This window comes from Myxocyprinus asiaticus, chromosome 39, assembly GCF_019703515.2.
Source record: "Myxocyprinus asiaticus isolate MX2 ecotype Aquarium Trade chromosome 39, UBuf_Myxa_2, whole genome shotgun sequence".
Taxonomy (NCBI): Eukaryota; Metazoa; Chordata; class Actinopteri; order Cypriniformes; family Catostomidae; genus Myxocyprinus; species Myxocyprinus asiaticus.
Window position 1 is genome coordinate 25,811,881 of NC_059382.1, and position 13,175 is coordinate 25,825,055.

A 13,175-nucleotide genomic window follows, 5' to 3' on the forward strand; every position below is an offset into this window, starting at 1 on the left:
GCAGGGAGGCAATCCTTTAAGTCTTTGTGCAATGCTCTATCATCTTCAACAGCAAGTTCCTGATTGTTGCAGTAATCGTTACAGTACTTACAGTTATGCAAGTAAACCGAGGTCTTTTTACATGCACATGGACAAAATATTGGCACAGGAAAAAAACATATCAGTGGCAGTTGATGCAGCTCTCAAGCAGAGAATCACTTGTGTCTGTATTAGTACTGCTGACCCCACCCTTCTCAAAAACAAAGAAATGAAACACCCTGCAATAATCTATCAAACCTAAGAATTGGCAAGATGATTTATATTTGTTACTTAGTAGCCCACTTTCACTCTCAGGAGTCCATTCTATGGTGTCTGACAAACATTTTAAGTAGTCTTTTACAGCTGGCCTGGTACTAAATGCTTAAAATCATGCATATACGGACAGGCATCTCTAGAAGCATTTCAGCTTTGCACACATTTAGTAAAGAGAGCAAATAAAGTCATCTTAAATACTTACCTTTTTGATTACATTTAATTTTTTTACTCAACATAATTTACATTTATGCATTTGGCAGATGGTTTTATACATTTATTTAATCAGTTTGTGTATTCCCTGGGAATCAAACTTCCTGACCTTACACTGCTACAGGAAAAACATCATCATCATTACATTTTTTATTATGATAAATATTACGTAGAACTTCAATTTAAATTCCAGTTTTCTGTTTTTTTAAATTCAGTTGTTTTTTGTGGCAGAAGCAATGACAACACCTTGTTATAAATTACACACAGACAGGAACCCCAAAAAGGCAGAGGTTTAGTCCATGAAGTCACAGGGAATTCAGAGGTGTCACTGATGACATTTTACTGAAAATTTCGTACATGCCAAATTAGAATTAAATTAATCTCGATCATTTGGACTGAGACACTTTATAACAAACACACATTTACATTGCACTCAGTGTTGAGAATACAGCTAAAATAGTACTTCACTGAAGTCTGATATACTATTTAAAAGTTTATTTTGAGGTATGGCGCTTGGGTTGGTTTGGTCCAATATATTTAAGAGGAGTGTATTTAGGTTTTTCTATCACTTCCAACCCGAGGTAGGTCTGCAGGACTTCAGGAATCCAAACTGTCCCCTCCTAGTGAAATAAAAAGAACAATGATTAAATTAATATGCCTGTGGAAAAAATATGCAAGAATTGCAAAACAAAGGTCTGCTCTTACTAATTAACACTACTGCCAGAGTAAAGAAATTTAGTTTTAAATAGATTTGTTTTATTTTAAAAGGTTTCAGAAGTGTTTGATGCAAGCTGTGACTAAAACAAAGTTTTAATTACATTGTAATTTGACGTTGAGTGTGTTGATTATAGATTTTCATAATGCAAGCAGTGAGTAGTTCAGATTAAATTCTACCTTATTTTGGTGTGTCTCCAAAATGGCAATAATGGTACGGGGAATAGCACAAGCTGTTGCATTTACCTTAAATAAGAAAAATGTGTTATAGACTTCTACGGGCATTTCTACAGATTTCTACACAACAATGCTTCTGTTCTTCATTATCTTAAGTAGACTTTTTTATAATTTAAAAATAATCTTATACTCTATTTGAAAAAAATGTCAAAGAGCAGAAATATTGCCGGTATCTTTTGCAAGCATGTTTACAACTTGTTAACATGTGGATCACCATACTGTTTATTGAGAAACTAGCGTATTAGCCACTTACTGTATGTGCATACATCAGGTTTCCATCATTTCCTTCATAGAGAATGTTAAGGCGCCGGCTCTGGTAGTCTGTGCAGTTTGAGGCACTGGAAATCTGATATAGAGCATATTAAACACATGGACTTAAATGTAGACCCTTATTTCCCTTGTCATCATTTAAAACAAATTAAAATAGTAAATTCATATAATATACAAGTATAAAGTATATAGATAAATAGAATTTATAACAATAAATACAATATACAATAATAATAATTAACAATGAATACAATTATTTATGCTGACCCTTGACTTTTTGTTTTAAAATAGTTCCAACCTCTCCAAAGCTGCCACGGCCTGGCATCCATGCTTCAATATCATACTTTCGAAAGGCAGGAGGCCCCAGTTCTTGAGTGGGCATATCCAAGACTCTATGGTGGAAATGGTTGTTTGAGTACAGTATTGCAACATTCATGTTTCTCAAGACTACAGACCTGTTCACAACAAGAAACAAAAAAGCTACACAAATTGCTGTCCAAGGTCTATTCACATCAAGAATGAAAAAACAACAACACTCCAGTCATTCACAATCTTCAATGCAAGATACAACCTATCTGTCAATATACCTGTAGATTTCAGGGCTAAACAATAAGGATGGACTGCTGGCCCAGGGCTAATGTAAGACGGTTTCAGGCCAGTTGATGGAACTATCCCTTTCCCCATCATGCCAGTTCAGCACTGTCGCTAAATGTAGAGCCCTATGATTTTCATGATGCAGACAGAATCAAAATAAATCCACAAATGGAATCCAGTCCTGGAAAAGGAATTGATTATAAAAGTGTAATTCCAAAGAATTTTAAGTATTTGGGATAAAAATGAATGTATGGACGAAAAATGTATTAAATGAAAATCATTAGGGATGCCAATATATCCGCGGCCATTTTATTACTGGTCGAAAACCGGGAAAATCAAAATATTATTATTGAGCCAATAATGGAAATTCTGCCGATATTTTCACAGATAATTTATGGTTTATTTGCTTGCGGCTAAGAATCTCTGACTGCCTGGGGCTTCTCTTTCAGGCAGGGACTTGGGCAGTCTTAAGCTACAGTGTTCGTGCACACACAGCATGTCTGACAGTGAGAGCCAAGCTCCATGCAACATGCCATTTCCCATATTGAGTTTATGTTTCACGAAGCAATAAAAGAAATGTGTCAAAAATATGTATGCATGTTATTTGAAGACTATTTTCGCTTACTTCATGAAACAAATAGACTAGGGGGTTATAGTCCAAAAAGAGGCATTTACAACATGGTATAATAAATGATCCGTGGGGTATTTTGAGCTGAAACTTAACAGACACATTCTGGGGACACCTGAGACTTATATTACATCTTGTAAAAAGGGGCATAATAGGTCTCCTTTAAATAAAATATTTTTTTTTTCATCAGGGAGATGATTTTAAAATTGTTCAGCTCAAAAATCGCAATTTGTTTTTTTGTTGTTTTTTGTTGTTTTTCCTCCCCTTTTCTCCCCGAATTTGGCATGCCCAATTCCCAATGCGCTCTAAGTCCTCGTGGTGGCGTAGTGACTCACCTCAATCCAGGTGGCAGAGGACGAATCTCAGTTGCCTCTGCGTCTGAGACCGTCAATCCGCACATCTCATCACGTGGCTTGTTGAGCGCTTTACCGAGGAGACCTAGTGCGTGTGGAGGCTCATGCTATTCTCTGCGGCATCCACGCACAACTCACCATGTGCCCCACCGAGAGCGAGAACCACATTATAGCGACCACGAGGAGGTTAACCCAACGTGACTCTACCCACCCTAGCAACCGGGCCAATTGGTTGCTTAGTAAGCCTGACTGGAGTCACTCAGCACGCCCTGGATTCGAACTTGCGACTCCAGGTGTGGTAGTCAGCATCTTTACTTGCTGAGCTACCCAGGCCCCCCAAGAATAGCAATTTGTAACAATCAATTTTTTTCCCCAGCCCTATTACTTACAGCACAGCATCGCAATAAAAAAAAAGCCCAAACACAATGTATCACGGTAAATAGATCTTGAAATAATCCTCACAGAGCGATGTGGCAAAAGACACTATAGTTTGTGTATGAAATGAATGTGCTTGTGTATTTTACGAATTGAGACATTTCAAATGTTATAACTCATGACTACTCGAACTGTGTGATGTAGGGATGTTAATGATTAATCGAAAATGTATTAATTTTCATTAATAATTTAATCGATTAAGCTTATTGATCGTCGATTAATTTCAGGACAAATGCGTTCAGTAATCATGACAGCAGACGTTGATAAGGCTCTATGCAGTCATCCATAGCTAGAGGGCGCCTGCACTCTGCATGTCATTATCCAGTTCACAGAAGAGCCAACGCACAGATCAGAGAACCAGAGAAGCAGTAGCTCATGTACTGCGTTTATGCAGCGTGTAATAATTTGACTTAATTTCTAATAAAAAAAATTAAGCCCAAAGATCCTAAATATCCCATGATCCACAATGTGATGTTTTAATGAACTCAAACACAAATTATGTATCTTAAGATAGAAGTTACTACTAACAGTACTTCATAACAGTATTTAAACAATTCCCAAATTCGAACTAAACATAGCCTAAATGTATTTAAATACACTGAACTAAGAATATTGCTGAGGAAAATGCCAATACTTGCATTTCTTAAGTGTATTCATTTCAATTATATTTAAACAATAGGCAACATGCACATACTATTTGGAGTCCTCCACGTGCATTTTGCAATATTAATGTTAACGATTAATTGATTGTTAATTTCCACGGCGATCGATTATGAAAATGTCTGAAAATGCACATTCCTAAAACTGCCAAATCAGACTTATGTTGAGTTTTCCTTGAAAAAGGAAAACGCCTGCTAGCCACTAGAGGGCAGCACAACCATTCCAATATAGGAGAACACAATGACAATTGAGAACACAACTGGGCATGTAACACCTTCCTAACGCCACTGAAGACTAGGGGATTATAGTTCAATTTTGAGTGGGGCAATTTTGTGATATAATCTAGGATTGTACCATGTTTTGGTTCACACAGCCATTGCTCTTTTAACATTGTCAATGGACTTCACAGTGTGTGGAATCTAATCCAAGCAACTCTTGTACCACTTCCCGAGAAGCAAAAATTAACCAGGGAATTCCCCAATTGTCGTTCAAGTTCAAGGCAGTAAGCGATCCAGTGCTCCCTGGCTTTCAGGATGATAAGCACTCGAGCATAACTGGATGTTATGCTTAATGTTAAGACGCTTAACCACCTGGGATAATGTACGAAAGATAATGAAGTGTGGCTGTAACACAGGGTCTTCTCAGACAAAAGCGATTTCCAAAAAAACAGTAAAACAGTAGTCAATAAAAACCACCATTTAAAACTGCCATGTCAATAAGCAAAATGCAACAGAAGCAAAGCATTCTACAACAAAGTAGCAATACATGCCAATGGCAGAACCAAGTCATCCTATAAGACACAAAGTAGCAATGCATGCCAAAGCCAGAAACAAAGCATGCTATGGAAAACAAAAGTAGCAATGCTGGACAAAGGCAGAAACGAAGCACGCTACAGAAAACAAAGTAGCAGTGCAGAAAAACCAGTAATAAAGATAAACATATGCAAAAATTAATCAAGGACAGATGATCTGACCAGAATAAATGACACATTAACTAAAGAGTAAGGAAAGCATTCAAAAAAAATTTGGGGGGGAAAAATACGCAGAAATAAATCTTCCGGGACAGCTTGTCTGCTTACTCTGTCTATTGTAATCTGAAATGTCTTTTGAAAAAAAAAAAAAAAAAATTTTTTTTTTTCCTTTTTTTTTTTATTCACCAGAACAAATTTTCACCCCAGGTGTAAATAGGTCCATGGGAATGCAGTGTTTCAATTCAAGGTCTTGGTGCGAGTAGGCCTTATGAACCACTGTTAGTTCAAAAACCAGTTAAATAAAAACGGATGCTAATCTACTTAATTTCATTACAAAATTGTAAGAGAGTCTACTATTAAAAAAGTTTCTATTAAAAAAAAAAAAAAAAAAAAAAAAAAGTTAACATGACAAATATAACATATAATGTTGATGACCAAAACAAAACATATTCTGTTGAAAGACGTCCTTATATTGAGGTTTTAATGTTAGGCAACTTTTTTTTCAATATTATAAATGTGTCACATGGTGCTTAAAAAAATAAAATAAAATGGCTAGACATACCTGTAATGAAGCTTCAGGGAAGAGAAAATCTCCTTCTGTAATGTGACAAATTCATCCAACAACATGGAACTCTCCTCTCCCGTCTCATTTGAAGTTACACCAAACATTTCGACCTGCATGAATGTAAACAAAGTAAATAAAAGGGTACAAGACATATATGTTCAAAGCACAATTATATTTATTACAGTGATTCAGAGCATAAAAAAAACTTTTGTTTTTCTTATTCTTCATGCATTATTTTCATGTACTGTATGTATAAGTATTTACACCGATGTTGCCACCTGTTTTCTGATTACCTTGTTAAAATGGTGAACTCTGTAAAGCCCCCAGGGCTCTCTGCCAGTATCCGTTTCTGCTCGATAGCATGTGCTACTACACACTGTCCTAAAATGTTAAATAAAAAAAAGTTTCTTACATTGAATAACATTTTATGAATGTATCAATCATTCAAACAATTAATCAACCAACCAACCAAACCAACAAACATTAATTTAGGGACTTTTCATACCTGACAGGTACATCCTTCAAATGTACAGCATGATCCATGAAATAACCTGGAGGGGAAAATTCAAGAAGAAAAAGTTCTTTACTCATCATCAATATATTGGTTGTTTTTCATGAATTTTGTTTGTTTGTTTGATTGTTGTTTTTGAAAAGCCCTAAATTTAAATGATTTACCTTTTATATATGTTAGACTAGAAGTATAATTTTTTTGTACTAAATTTGAAATTAAACAGCATTAACTTAATTACAATTGGATTATACTGCTCAAAACAAGTGTAAAAAAATGTGCTATATAATTTATAGCACACCTTATAATTTACAAGTACTACTTCTTGTAAAATCAATTAAATAATCTTTTTCTTTTTATAAATACAGCGCTTATGGCAGTATTATATACCTTTTTTAATTAACATGGGATCAGAAGTCCATGTCGTTTCTCACCTGCCACTCCCACTTCTCCTGTACCAGCAAGATTAAGGTCAGGAAAGCGGGTAGGGTCCAGAGAATACACCTGTGATTTATGAGCATGAGGCTGCATCCCACAACCCTCCTGAACAAAAGATGCAAAAATACCACCATATCATAGAGAGTCTTCACAGGGTACTACACAACGTTTGATATTCGGTTGTTATACAGTCATTAAATAAGATAGTTTTGTAAGATTTTTATAAGACATCTTTCTATTAAAGGGACAGTTCACCAAAAAATGAAAATGATGTCATGGTTTACTCTTATGTAATTTCCAAATACATATGACTTTTTATCTGTACTGAAACACAAAGAGGATGTCAGGCAGAATGTTACGGGATGTAACATTCTGTCACTATTTACAATCACTATTCACTTTCCTTGCATTTTGTTTTTCATACATTTGAAGTGAATGGTGACTGTGGCTGTCAGTCTCTAACATTATGCCTTTGAAGTTCCAAAAAGCCAATAAAGTCAGCATAAAAGTAATCTATATGATGGTTAAATCCATGTCTTCAGAAGAGATATGATGGGTGTGGGAGAGAAACGGATCAACATTTAAGTCCTTTTTACAATAAATTCTCCTCTCTGCCCAGTAGGTGGCGATATGCACGAAGAATGTGTATCACCGAAAACAAAAAGAGAACTCTTAGGAGATAAGAGAGCATAGGAGGGATGATGAAAGTTGACATTTATAATAAAAAAGGACTTAAGTATTGATCTGTTTCTCACTCTTTTATGCTGCTGTGACGCTCCTGTTCTACCTGCTCCGTACGGGACTCGAACCGGCATCTCCGGCATGGGAGGTGGGTGCGCTAAAGTCTACAGCCCCTAGCGTCAGTCGCTAATGCACCTCTTGAGGTCAGGAGAGTGAGGTTTATACACACTGCACAGCTATCTATCAGCTGGCTCCCGTTACACTGCCTTTATGAGCTTTTGGAGATTCAAATTTGCATTGAATAGACTTACAGAGCTGAGATAATTTTCTAAAAATCTTAATTTGAGTTCAGCAGAAGAAAAAGTCATACACATCTGGGATGGCATGAGGGTGAGTAAATGATAAGAGCATTTTCATTTTTATGTAAACTATTCCTTTAAGAATCTTAATAAACTACTGTATCAGCAACATCCAGAATAAATGATTTTAGATTACACAACTAACCACTTTTTGACAGAGCACTGATGTTGATATAATTAGTACCATTATTAATTTGGTTGAATTATGCCCACTTTTGCACAGTTATAAAAGTTTAACACTCTAAAGAAGAAAGCCATTCCAAATTAAAAACAGGTAACAAATGAGCTTCTAAAAAATGAGCAATAGTGATAGAGAGCAAGTAAAGATGTCCAAGGAATGTTCACTGAGTGCAGATCTCGGTAAAAAGTGCAATGGAAATAGCATTACATAAATATGTATATACATACTGGAACTTAAAGTGCAAGTTACATGACATTATCAAAATTTATAGCAGTTTTAAAGGTACTCACAAAAACCACTCCTTTTAATATATCAGGGACAACCATGGGAATAAAGCCCTGTAGAATTATACGAATTCAGAATGAAGCATCAGTGCACCAAACTTTCAGGAAGAAACAGTAAAAGTGATTTGTTTTAAGCAGATGGATGAATAGAAAAACATACGAACCCTTCTCTGAAGAAGATCCATAACAAAATTTTGCAAGGCTAACTGAAGTCTGGCCCCTGCCCCTCTCAAATAATATGATCTGTGCCCTGACACATGGGCAAGCCGTCTAAGAGGGAAAAGACAAAAATGAAAACACAAATATGATGAAATAAAGAATTTAAACAAAAGAGAGAAAGAAAACATCTTACCTTTGTCTTATGATGTCAAGACCCTCTCCAATTTCCAGGTGGCCTTTAGGTTTGAAATCAAATTCTATAGTGGACACATAACACCATATTACAAATCTCAGGCAACACATCACTTCAATGGCAAATTTGCAATACATTTTCATCTAGTTTTAAAATAAATAAATTACACCACTTATTGGACAAAGTTGCTGCAAACTTTATTAAATGAGGACTCCTAAGGTACAGAGCAAGTAGTGATTGCTGATTCTAACAAAGCTTCAAAATTTATTTTTAACCAACCAGATTAAAGGAGACTCTAAAACATCTTTTGGTTTTATTAAATTTAATTTACCTCGTTTCTGTCCAACCAATTCAACCACCTTTGCCTGGCTCTCATCTCCTATGGGCTTTGAGAAAAGAGAAAGAAATATGACATCCCTGTGTAATAAGCACATTTTGGTTTTCCTGATTTTACAAAGATTAAAACATTGAGAGTCTATTAAGATTTTAATAAGCCAATGCATTGCAGCGTACACTTGGTGTACATTAATGCATATAAAAGCATTATAATAAACTGCCAAGAACTCTGATAATGAATTGTTATTTAAAAAGCAGCCACATCTATCTCCTGATCCTGCATGTTTTCAGAACACATCTGATGCAGGGTTTTTTTTTTGGATTTAATGTCCAGTTAGAAGTAATGGATTGCCATTTCTTATGAGAGGTGATATTGTTCAATTATTTACTAGAAATAATACATAGTATCATTGTGAATATTAAACGGATAGTTGATGAAAAATGAAAATTCTCTCATCATTTTCTCACCCTTATGCCATCCCAAATGTGTATGATTTACTTTTTTCTGCCGAGTACAAACTAAGATATTTAGAAGAATATTTCAGCTCTGTATGTCCATACAATGCAAGTGAATGGTGACCAAAATTTTAAAGCTCCAAAAAGCACATAATGGCAGCATAAAAGTAATCCATACGACCATAGTGGTTAAATCCATGTCTTCTGAAGTGATATGATAGGTGTGGGTGAGAAACAGATCAATATTAAAGTCCTTTTTTACTATAAATAATCCTCCCTGCCCAGTAAGTGGCAATATGAAAAACGTGAATCGCCAAAAACAAAAGATGAAGAATGTGAAGATATGGATTTAACCACTGGAGGCATATGGATTACTTTTATGTCCTTTTTGGAGCTTCAAAGTTTTGGTCACCATTCACTCGCATTGTATGGACCTGCAAAGCAGAGAAATTCTACTAAAAATCTTCGTGTTCTGCAAAAGAAAAAAGTCATACACATCTGGGATGGCATGAGGGTGAGTAAATTATGAGAGAATTTTCATTTTTGGGTGAACCCTTTTCCCATGATTTTTGAAATTTCAGTATATTTTAAAATGTGAGTGTTCACTTACCACACTTGGATGCGTTCTGTTGGGCAGCCTTAAAGCACGACAATAATGTTCTTTCTCCAGCTCACTCTCTTGCAGATACAACTGACTCAGCTTCTCTCTGAGTGCTCTACCTTCCTCTCTAGCAGTCTTGTACTCAACAAGCTGTCAAGCACCAAGCAGGGAAAGAAAGGAGATCATATAAATATTCACAATAATGATTCAACTGTACAGTTATTCTTTAGATTGTTTCATTCATTGTAATTTAATTTTAAATAACTAATTTCTTCAAAAAAATGAGCAGATTACTCAAATCGAAGAAAGCTAAAACTTACACTAGATAAAGTCGATTTGTCATGTTCATCCTGTAAGAAAAAAAGTGTGAAAAAATATACTACACCAGAGTTTCATGCAGAAAACAACTGACAAATTCTAGCGCAATTTTGTTTGGCACACGAGTAGTTGTCAAATAACATGCGCATCTTTAACTTTTCCTTCTAACATCAAGCCTAACATCAAGGTTTACAATTTATACGTATACTGCATGTATAATTGAAGAATATTTTTCAGGTGCTGTAAGTGGTCACCAAGTTTTTCATATTTGTTACTCACCTTTAAGCTTTTAAATAAGATTAGGCCGTAACAACATGTATAATAATTAAGCAAGAAGCAGAAAATGTTTTAAATGGTTTTAGATTAAGTGTAGCATGTCGCATTGCAGGACAGTGTTGTCAGTGTCACTATGTCAACTATCCACATGTAGTCTTGACTCCAGTATTATTCCTCAATATGTAAATATGTGTTACGGGCCAATGATGGGGTGCTACTACCACCCCAGGAGTTCGCGAGTTCGAATCCCAGGGTGTGCTGAGTGACTCCAGCCAGGTCTCCTAAGCAACCAAATTGGCCCGGTTGCTAGGGAGGGTAGAGTCACGTGGGGTAACCTCCTCGCGGTTGCTATAATGTGGTTCGCTCTTGGTGGGGCGCGTGGCAAGTTGTGCGTGGATGCCGCGGAGAATAGTGTGAAGCCTCCAGACACGCTATGTCTCCGCAGTAAAGCGCTCAACAAGCCACGTGATAAGATGCGCGGATTGACGGTCTCAGACGTGGAGGCAACTGAGATTCGTCCTCCGCCAGCCGGATTGAGGCGAGTCACTACGCCACCACGAGGACTTAAGAGTGCATTGGGAATTGGGCATTCCAAATTGGGGAGAAAATCAGAAAAAAATAAATTATGGGATGCTAATTTTTTTCTGGATCTATTAAAATACAATTCACACAAAACAATTACATTAATATTCCTCTTCTATGATTAACATGTTTTCAATTACTAAGTTCAAAGTCCTTTTGATATTTTTTTCTGGGGCTTAAAGTAAAAAATATCACGTGGTGTAATCATTCGGAGACAGTACAAAAAAGCTAAAATTATACGGGATTTTCTTTTTTTTTTTTTGCGTGAGTACTGAATAACAACCTTTTCTTAGTATGCATTTCTTTTTATTATCTTTATTATTATTACTTTAAGCAGTGAAACAAATTTTGTTTCAAAACATTTTTATTTAATATTTGAAAAACTTTTGTCCACCAAACCAAAGTCATTTGGTGCCATCAAAATGTAGTTTGCCATTTTGATCCCTTTAGACCCTCAAGACTGTGCAGTGTTTATATTATATATATATATATATATATATATATATATATATATATATATATATATATATATATATATAGCAATTTTTAAATTTTTATGAAAAGGCATATTTTATTTAGGTCATATGCAGTAATCCTGAGACAACTTGTATATTTGTAAATATTTTCTTTTTTACCTTTATATGTCTGAAAACTTTATTTTTATAAACCTTAAGTCTCATGCAAGGTGCAAGAAAGTATTATAACGCCCTTTACTTGGTTTACTATGGTTACATCATTACATTTTACAATTAATTTTATATATATATATTTTTTTTACATTTTTATATTTATTCTGGACATTTCTGTGAACTTGACACTAGTGTTTGAAACTAGATTTGTTTTTCCTCAGATTTCTCCTTTTTATCACCTCGGACAACCTTATTTGTTATTTGTCAATTATCCTTATTTTATAGTGCTCAATACACTTACCACAAGAGCGCGGACTTTGGCACTGATTACATCCTTTCTTTCTTCCAGTTCTGATATTTCTCTCTGCAGCTTCTGAAGTTTCTTCCAGACGGAGACCTGGACAGACATTGCATCAGTTGGCAACGATTTACAATCTCAGTTCTCAATGCAATTCATATTGCCGCAAGCTTTACTGTCACATGGAATGTCACGACAAGTTGAATCTTACTATAATCCCGACATCAGCGGCCCGCAGATCTCCTTTCCGATTCTCCACCTCCGCAACCACTGCATCCGTGTCCTCGCACACACGCTGCATGTCCAGCTCAGGTTTGTGGCTGTATCCTTCCCGTATATGTTCGTAGAGACTGCTCCTGATCGGTCGAGTAGAGCAGGATCGGCAGGATCGACAGGACCACCTAAATTCACTGCTAACATTTTGTCTAATAGACGTGAGCAGAAAAAGGGAAGAAAAGCGTGTTGCTGCCCTCACAGAGGACGCCATGCTGAGACAGTTTAACTGTACGGAAGCCGAGAGGATTTATCCTACAAAGTCAATTTGAAAATAAAAATATATATTTTCAGACTTGAAAATAAACATATTTTAATACATGTATTACTTTAATATTTTATTATTATTATTATAATTATTATGATTATTATATACGAGTTTGATAGATGTTGTTTCATGTAGGCCTAGTTCTTTTTTTTCTTCTTTTTTTAATAAAGTTCATTTAAGTTTCTTGTTTTTTTTTTCCTCACGAAGGTAACCACCAATAATTTAAAAAAAAAAAAAATGTGACTAAAAATCCGTAGTTAATTCGGTTGTTCTTATTATCATTAAAATACAATCGTTGTACATTTTCATAAGGAATTTGGTTGGCTATTAGCCACAACTGTCATACAAATAAACTAAAATAAAACAAAATATGCAACATCTCTGACAGCTTATTACAGTGTTTGC

The 13,175-nt window shown here is 35.5% G+C and overlaps 1 protein-coding gene across 6 annotated transcripts; it reads right to left on the minus strand.

The window, feature by feature from the left end:
• Positions 1 to 486: 486 nt before the first annotated feature.
• Positions 487 to 12,731, minus strand: sars2 (seryl-tRNA synthetase 2, mitochondrial). Of its 6 annotated transcripts, none has more exons than XM_051678677.1 (16): positions 12,441 to 12,731; positions 12,233 to 12,328; positions 10,447 to 10,476; positions 10,136 to 10,276; positions 9,065 to 9,119; positions 8,734 to 8,797; positions 8,546 to 8,651; positions 8,388 to 8,435; positions 6,873 to 6,981; positions 6,436 to 6,481; positions 6,224 to 6,311; positions 5,928 to 6,040; positions 2,024 to 2,117; positions 1,709 to 1,801; positions 1,399 to 1,464; positions 487 to 1,124 (listed from the first exon to the last, which is right to left on the minus strand). In XM_051678677.1, the coding sequence occupies exons 1-16, from the start codon at positions 12,714 to 12,716 to the stop codon at positions 999 to 1,001; spliced, it is 1,551 nt and encodes a 516-aa protein (XP_051534637.1). In that variant the 5' UTR covers positions 12,717 to 12,731; the 3' UTR covers positions 487 to 998. The 6 variants fall into 6 exon arrangements, 1 of the variants encoding a protein (XP_051534637.1); XR_007895309.1 differs by having other exon boundaries at positions 1,046 to 1,124; positions 1,993 to 2,117; XR_007895312.1 differs by lacking the exons at positions 487 to 1,124; positions 1,399 to 1,464 and adding an exon at positions 2,313 to 2,444 and having other exon boundaries at positions 1,787 to 1,801; positions 1,993 to 2,180.
• Positions 12,732 to 13,175: the final 444 nt, after the last annotated feature.

Excerpts from the sequence above, each read along its gene's own strand:
- sars2 (XM_051678677.1), bottom strand. The coding sequence starts at position 12,716 with ATGGCGTCCTCTGTGAGGGCAGCAACACGCTTTTCTTCCCTTTTTCTG. Across the intron at positions 8,798-9,064 it reads ATTGGTTGGACAGAAACGAG|AATTTGATTTCAAACCTAAA; the intron begins GTAAATTAAATT and ends TGTCCACTATAG. Across the intron at positions 6,982-8,387 it reads TATTAAAAGGAGTGGTTTTT|GAGGGTTGTGGGATGCAGCC; the intron begins GTGAGTACCTTT and ends TCTTTTGTTCAG.